General features: G+C 35.0%; 2 protein-coding genes across 3 annotated transcripts; both read right to left on the bottom strand.

Annotated features, from left to right (window-relative positions):
* Positions 1–8: 8 nt before the first annotated feature.
* Positions 9–1193, bottom strand: LOC112465912 (longitudinals lacking protein, isoforms A/B/D/L-like; the record flags this gene model as incomplete). Its single annotated transcript, XM_025033715.1, has 1 exon — positions 9–1193. A coding segment is annotated over one exon (309 nt), but the record flags the coding sequence as incomplete, so codon positions are not given.
* A 589-nt stretch (positions 1194–1782) lies between these two features.
* Positions 1783–5520, bottom strand: LOC112465931 (longitudinals lacking protein, isoforms A/B/D/L-like). 2 transcript variants are annotated; one of them, XM_025033742.1, is made up of 2 exons: positions 4980–5520; positions 1783–2817 (listed from the first exon to the last, which is right to left on the bottom strand). In XM_025033742.1, exons 1-2 carry the CDS (start codon positions 5020–5022, stop codon positions 2558–2560), a joined length of 303 nt encoding a protein of 100 aa, XP_024889510.1. In that variant the 5' UTR covers positions 5023–5520; the 3' UTR covers positions 1783–2557. The 2 variants fall into 2 exon arrangements, 1 of the variants encoding a protein (XP_024889510.1); XR_003042083.1 differs by lacking the exon at positions 1783–2817 and adding an exon at positions 3753–4243.
* Positions 5521–8562: the final 3042 nt, after the last annotated feature.

The following is an 8562-nucleotide window of genomic DNA, read 5'->3' as shown; positions in this document are numbered from 1 at the left end:
TCGATGACATAGACATAGCTATTCTGATGCTTGGCTCGAATGTGCTTCCGTATGTCGGGCCTCAACTTGCATATATAGTCGCAGTAGGGACACTTGAACCTGGGCTTCTGGCCGCATTGGTAGCGAAGATGTTTCTGCAGACTTTCTTTCCACCCGAAGACTTTCCGGCAATTCGAATTAGGACACGAAAAATGGACGTTTCTTCGTGTTCTCTTTTTGCGAAGATAAGCCATGCGTACTCTGTTATCTGAAACAGTAATGACTCGTGCGTGAAAAAATGCTCCAGAGATGCTCGCTTAGACGCGTGCGAAAAGGCAGAACTCGTGCCGATAATCATTTTTGAAACCTCGGAATGAGAAAAAACGCCAATATTCATGCGTAAAATCGCAAATAATTAATTCAAACAAGATCCTATTCTGGGAGAATTTTCTTTTTTCCTTTTCGAAACTGCAATCGCAATTTCTTGGTCTTTAAAAGTTCTTGTTCGTCTGAGATACTCCATTTTATTTTGACCAGACGTTCCATACATACTGTTATAAGTATTACACATGCAATTTTCTCACCAAGCTGTGAAGCGATTAAAACGCAAATGTGCATTTGTTCTTATGTATTTATTCATGTAATCATGTTAATATTTTTGCGTATTTCTAAATACAATTTTTACTCGAAAGCGTATATATATAGCTTCTAACAGACTTGAACAAACTGTCGGCATTGCAGTAATGCGATTGATAGGATTACCTTGCAATTCGAAGAGACAGAGATAGACGATTAGACAAAGAAATACAGATCAAAGCCGAAGTCGCATAGATTCACGAACCCATAAAAACAGGCAGGTTTCTTTATTTGTCGGCAAACGAAAGACGCGCGGTTAAGTGGAGCGCTCACGATGTCCCTTGGGACAGATCGACGACGTAAATCTTCCGGGTATTGTGCCTGCGGAGGAGATGCTTGCTGACATTGCCCTTGAGTTTGCCGTAATAATCACAATAGGGACATTTGAAGCGCGGTTGAAGACCACATTCGTACTTCAGGTGCCGCGTCAGGTTCCTCTTCCAGTTGAAGGCGCGACCGCAGTTGTGATTCGGGCAAGGGAACCTGATATTGTTGTCGGCGTCGCTGGACAACGATCTGCTGAAGGCTTTAAAAGACCCATTAACGCCTGAAAGCAAAAGAGCAGACAAAGCGTCCAGTCAGTCCTGACGCAAAGTCGTGTGCGTCCTTCGGGATAACATGCCGAAAAAGTCGATCGTTTCATCGCGAGGGTTTCCTTCCGAAAAAATAAAATGTGTAACGAACACATGAAATAAAAATGCTGAAAAATAAAGATGTAGCAACGTAAAAGTAAAATATTCTATATTTATGAGTATTACACTTAATACATGACAATTATCGATGAAATTTTACATGGGAAATATTTTGAGGTCCAAAATGCAATATATCAGAACACCACATTAATAATTAAACAGTTAGTGAGACATATTTCTTGTTAAATCTCAACGGCATCATATTGTGTTATAAATAAAAGTAACACGTATTTACCTGCACTCTGCAAGAATGAATTATCTGAAAAAGAAAATTATATATTATCAACTTGTCAACTGTCACGCATCTATAACAATATAAAAGCAATATTTAAAAAAATCATGTTACTGATTACATTATCGTGAAAAAAAAGAATGAATAAAAAATAGAAAATTGTAGAAAAGAACGAGGAAATTCATGGAGGATAAAGATAATAATTTTTATTTATTTTGTTTTGACGTAGAGATAATTCCAGCATTGCATTTTCGAATACTCGCAATTTATTGGTATTCTTACATCTTAAATTACATGCATCGTGAAGTCGCAAGATGTGTATGTGTGTGGGCGTGTGTATATATAATATACATATATATAAATTTTTTTAAAATATAGCTTTGTTCTCTAATCCTTTAATCGTAATAAACGCAATTGTAAAAAATTTCAAAATGTCAATGATTAATGTGTTTATAATAATGTATTTCTTCTTTACATTTTTCAAAATATTTTAATTATACACAAAAATTTAGTTAAGAAAATATTAATTTAGAATTTTATTTTATTCCTTTCCGTCATAATTCTTCGTTGATTTTTGAAAGAAAAACTTTCATAGAACAGTAAAATTGCAGCAAAGCAAATAAAAGTAAAACTTTCTTTCTAATACAATCATAACTCAATAATGAAATAATTTTAAATTAAAGTTTTAAAAATTTATAGGTACCCAGATAGCAACGCGAAGTAAATTTGATGCTGCTCTCTTGCCGATAAATTGCTGGCAATACATATATCCAATGTTGCCTGCGAGTTGCTTCAAATTACTCGAAACCAATTGAAGCAAATATATGACAAGTTGCCTCATAGTATCATCATAAGCAATCACAGGTTTACATGATTTTGTTCAGACACGCATGGCTACTCTGGGTACTTCCCTCACTCTAACGTAATTATCACGGAATAAATTGTTTAATAGCTGTGCCAAAATATTCCGAAGCACATTTTAAAGATGGTAACGTGCATCGAAAGAAGAAAGTTAATCCTAATTGGTAATCAATACGTAATTAGAGCAATTCTTGTGCACTCTTGTGATGTGTCTGGTAATATTGGCCTTCCACTTGCCACAATAATCGCAGTAGGGACATTTAAAACGCGGGTCCTTGCCACATTCGTTGCGCAGGTGCCTTCTCAGGGTACACTTCCACACGAAGATGCAGGGACAGTTGGGACACTGGTACTTCGCATGATGATTGCTGGTGCATTTCCTCCTCCTTCTTCGGTAGAAACCCATATGAGAAAAACCTGTGAACACAGAGATAATTCCACCTGATTATTAACACTTCGAAGCGTTCGCGTGCAAACACGCGTTAGCTTTAACATTGGTCCGAGCATCCGGATTCACAAGAAGGTAAAGCTTGTGCGTATGTACAAAAATAGATAAATGACATTTTACAAACAAAGAATGAATGTCCGAGATATGTTATTACAGCTAGCAAATTATTAAGAAAGTTCTTCTTGACGATATTGTTTTAAAATCGCTGTGGACGGTGAAAATAAAACAAAAACTCTTAACATGCAAGAAAATAATAAAGTTTGGTGTTTCAGTAATGATAATAATAATAATTCTCAATAAAAGAAACCAAATTGTTTACTTACGTTTAAAAAATGTTTGTAATATTAGAGACAAATGATTGTGATGAAGATGAATGTTATAATAACAAAATAGTTTGTTTTAAAAAATAATGATTGCAATAAAAGGTAGAAGGACATGGTAATATAATCAATTTTTTTATATAAAAAAGTATTATAATTTGATGATTCCATAATGCAGTAGAAATATTAAAGAAGTTATAAAATGTTAATAATATATTTTATGCGTAAGAAATAGTGTTTCTTAACAATCAATTAATACAGTATAATATATGTATTTAATGTGTTTTTTTTTATTATTTCACGCAATAGAAATTATTTGTACGAAGAATCACGTTACTTTATGCAATCATTATGCAAAAAGCATTATTTGTCATATCAACTAAATAACATTTTTGTTATACTATACATGATACAAACAAAGAGAACGTTCTTTGGCGTTAAAGGCAACTTTATAAAATAATGCAATTAGGCCTTTCCGCCTTATAAAGAAAATAATAATAAAATGTAAAGTAAAAAATAATTCAGTTGCAAAATATAAAATCAAATAATCCAATGCAATCAAAATGAAGTAAATTTCTTAAATTATCCACTTCACCAAAAAATAAATTTTAACATATACACTATTTAAAAAAAAAAATTACTGCACATTATTAGCGTTAATCTTCATGAGGAGTCTTCTGCGACTTAAACAAATAGTATTCCTATCAAGCATCAAGGGAAATTTCCTCATTCATCCCTTCCTGGCACCGAACTTTTAGATAATGTTCGCGTATTTATAGGCACGTCGGCGGTGTCAATATCAAAAGATATTTCCAGACTTTGACAATGAAGAAATCGCTTTTAACTTTCTCGACGCAATGTTTAAACATGTCGACGTCCAGCATCTCATGCTTCTCGTGAAAAAAACGAAGATGTGTCTGTAAACATCACTGCGCTGTTTGGACCGGTAACTGCAGTACGGACATGTACAGACAATGTCGAATGAGGCTGTTCTTCCACTTGAAACGACAGCAGTTCGAACAACAATGGTACCGATCGATGATCTTAGACGTCTGCGGAGAGATACTCGCGTGTGCTAAACATAAAAAATAGGGGAAAAACGAATAAAACAACTAATCAGGTCACGTCTAAAACATAAAAAAGATCGGGATCAAAAACGTTAATTATGATGTCATCGATGCGGAACAACACATTCATTATTTTCGACAATCTACACGATTCTCCAAAATGAACAGAAATGGAATTAGGCTGAACACAAAAATTAAAGACATGTTAAAACAAGATACAATGAAACATAAATGTTACACACAGACATGTACGAGTAGATGGACAGATAGATAAGCCGATTTCTCTTATGACTTCGTTCTCTTTTATACCATTTTTAGAACATCATAAATATATGTTTAATATTAAACAATAAGACTCGTGAGAGTAATTTGTTAAATTTGAAATATAAAAAAAAGATGAAAACTGTTGCTATGATGAAATTTATTACGTATACAGAACAGAAATTTTAATTTAATGTCCTATAATGTCATATTCAGTAGTATTTTCCATTGCCAAGTATAAAATGAAAAATAAGTTCATCACGAAGTCACTCAACTGTTATATCCTTTTATCCTTTTCGCGCGTATTTAGCGTAACGTCACATTATACTGGTATCAGGTACATAAAATGAGCGTAAAATATTTTCACCCTCTTTTTTAATTTAGAGCTTGCAGGGAAATCTGTTAGTGGTTCGCGTTAAAAATGCGAAAAAAAACGATCAGTGCGGTTTCATGAGACAGTTCATGATGATGTCCATCGCATACACTTCACTCCTCTTGTGACTGTTGCGCACGTGTCTGTAAACATTGCTGCGCAAGCTGCAACAATATCCGCAGTACGGGCATTTGAAACGCGGTCTCTTTCCGCATTCGTACAACAGATGCCTGCTCAGGCTGCCTTTCTTCTCGAAGATACGGCTACACTTCGGGCACGGGTGCTTTTCCTTGAAGTCGAGGGGCTGCAACTTCGCCACTAGATACACCTCGTTACCTGAAAAAGACGCAAGCGAAAAACGCACGGTCAGTAATGCGTGAGAATTTCGACTCGATATTTGCGCCGACCTTTTCGTCGCGTTTGATTATAGAGCAACAAGAAGTAACAAATAATCGTTTTTTAAAAGATACTTAACTCAGAGATTTATTTATCTAATTTCGTAACAAATATCAAAAAAATTACATGTAATATTTCGTATAAATTGAATGCCGAAATCTCGTAGCATCGTCTTGACGTAACTCAATCAAGAGGAGCTAATAATTTCAATGATATAATATTTTGAAAAAATTTTTCATGATCAAAATTATTACTATGCATAACTTCTTATTAATATACACATATATTTCATACATATACATAATATATATATCTATACGTATTCATATAATATGTATATAGCTTTTAAGAAAATGCATAATACATTCTAATCAATTTTTTTATACAATCACTTTATCTTTGTAAAAATGGCATTCGCCATAAATTGCATTAAAAAACATAAATATCTTCGTAGATACAAATATAAGATATCGGTAATAATTTCGTCCGCCAGTGAATAAAATCAGCAATTCAATTTATTTCTCGATTAACTGGCGCAATATGTACAAAAATGCACGACGTTTCGGCTCAAGATTCGAGCCTTTTTCAAGTGCGAACTGAAACAGGAACAGCGAGAAAAAAACGCATTTTTGTACATATTGCGCCAGTTAATCGAGAAATAAATTGAATTGCTGACAAATATAAGAGTAAAAAATATAGCAAACAATTAAAATGCCGCAAATAATTAAAATAAAGCAGATACAATAATAAATTGCCATCCAATTATTTGCATATAAATTCGCTTGAATCACATCAAGACGGCATTACGAGATTAAACCATTTGAAAATTTAGTGACACAATTCTCACAACGCTAAATTATTATTAGAGTTAATCTTAATTTGTTCAATATCGCTTAAATGTTATAAAGAAAACATAATCGTGTAAAGAAATTCAGAATAAGAAAAGGAAGAATCGATCAGCTTGAGACAATGGACTGATTTAAATTCAGACAATGTCTTGAAGTAATATTAATTGAAAATCCATCATTGCAGAAATATTAAAGAGTATTAAATGTAATACATGTCAGTACATATACATAGTATAAAATATAAACGGAACTTTCTTTGGAGAAAACTAACGTGATAAGCATGATGACTATTTCGCTTTGTAAAATTTTTATTTAATTGACGCTTACTAAACTCTGGGAAAAGTTAAAGACGGTTATAAGACGATTATAGTAATCAAATTATTTGAATATCGTAACTCTCGAACTCTAATTAACATTTTGGTTAGTGCCCCTTAAGTAAAAATTATCTTTGCGTAACTGAATATCGACAGAACTAATTGAGAAAATTGGCTGGTATAACTTAAAAATCTTTTGAGATATCTAGAATAGCTAATTACGATTTTTAGTTACGCACAATAGTGGGTCCCAAAGTTATAGCCGTCTTTATTTTTCCCAGAGAATACATACAAATTGTAATTCCCTGCGCGCAGTACAAGGTCATTTTAATGACATTTCAATGAAGAGAAAGAAAGATTCCTTCAATTTCTGCCGATGTCGATACAACGCACGGCGGTGCCTTGGTGCTTTCTGCGCACGTGCTTGTAGACATCGGAGGTCCATCTCGAGCGAAAATCGCAGGTCGGGCACTTGAAACGCGGATTTTGCTGGCACTCGTAACGCAGATGCCTGGTCAGGGAACCACGGTGCGTAAAGCAACTCCCGCAGTTGTTAGTGCAGCGAAACCTTTTGCGCCAATGCGACGCTTGACCGCGGATCCGCGGACTCGGACCTACGGAGCGGAACAATCGATTGTTTCCCAGGGAGATCGCAGGAAGCCAAACTTGGTAAGGATCAATGCCTGTAACAGAATACCCATCATTGACGGCGTGTCGTTTACGGTTAACCAAGATATGCACTAGCGCATTGCCATCTCAGCACAGAAATTAACAGAATTATAACGAGTAATCTTAAACTATCATTCCAGAGAAAGAGACATCCTAGAGCAAAGAAAAACCGATGTGGGAATAAAGGTCATTTGAAATTTATTCAATTACGTCAAATTCGCTACATTAAACGATTATTTTGTAAAAATAAGGGATTAAAAAAAGAAAGACGAATTATACCGATAACTTTGGGGAATCAGTCTTCGAGAAAGGACTCGCTAGAACCACAGGACACAGATAATGAATGTTCGAAATTTATTCAATTACATTGAAAATTCGGTACATTATCAAATTCAACAGTATATCATCAAAGGCATATTACAAAAATAAATATGCAATAAGTACCTATATAATGCATTTGACGAACAAATAATTTCTCGAATATTTTGCGTCGAGGGAACGTCAAATGTAATCTTTAAGTTCAGTCTATATCGACGGTACCAACAAGATATAACGTTACCAACAAGCAAAAATCGCTAAACAACAATGTTGATACATCGATGTATATGGCATAAACGATCACGTAAAAGCAACAGATAAAAACAACAGATAAAAAACAACAAATGGCCATTCGGTTGACCGATATCACAACTGCTTCGAGATACATCTTGCAGCTTTGCTTTGTGAACGATCTCGAAAGGAAGGAAGCTTGCAAAATTTGTATCATTCATCTCGGCTGACGGTCTTGCTCATGTCGAGAACGTAGACGCTCTCATTCGGATGTATTCGGCGTATATGCGACCTCACGTTCGACGAGTGTTTCGTGCGGTACGAACAATACGGACAGTTGAATCGCGGCAACTGGCCGCACTGGAACTTGAGGTGATTATACAAATTGTTCTTGCGCGTGAACGCGTTGCCGCACTTGTAGCAAGGGTAATTCCTGTTTTGCTGTGCACCATCGGGATTGTAGACGCACTGATTGGAATCCGCGTGAAATGGTTGCACGACGCCCGACAGAATCTCTGGGAACAGAAAATTTCACAACGTAACTCGGGGCGGAAGCTGGGAATCAAGTAACTTTGCCACAATATCTCGCAGCATCCCGCATGTCGAAAAGAGAAAATAATACGCAGCAATGTGTGTTCAGTGCGGATGCACAGCATTTCCATTTCTTCTTACGCCATCGTTAGAATATATCGAATAATTTCTGAATTAATAAATGTAAATACGGAGATCTGTTATTTATTACAAAAATCGATAAAATGAAAAAAGTATAGATTAAGAGCTATTAATTAATTTTTTCGTTGAAACTAAATAATAAACTAATATACACATAAGATCGACTACTGACTATACCACACGTAAAAGAATATAGTGAATCCAATCGTGAAGGAAACAGGACTAATTAAGAGCCGTTCGCTGTT

This window comes from Temnothorax curvispinosus, unplaced genomic scaffold, assembly GCF_003070985.1.
Source record: "Temnothorax curvispinosus isolate PA1 unplaced genomic scaffold, ASM307098v1 QBEX01015652.1, whole genome shotgun sequence".
NCBI lineage: Eukaryota > Metazoa > Arthropoda > Insecta > Hymenoptera > Formicidae > Temnothorax > Temnothorax curvispinosus.
The sequence above is the reverse complement of the archived record's forward strand: the minus strand, read 5'-3'. Positions and strand labels throughout refer to the sequence as shown.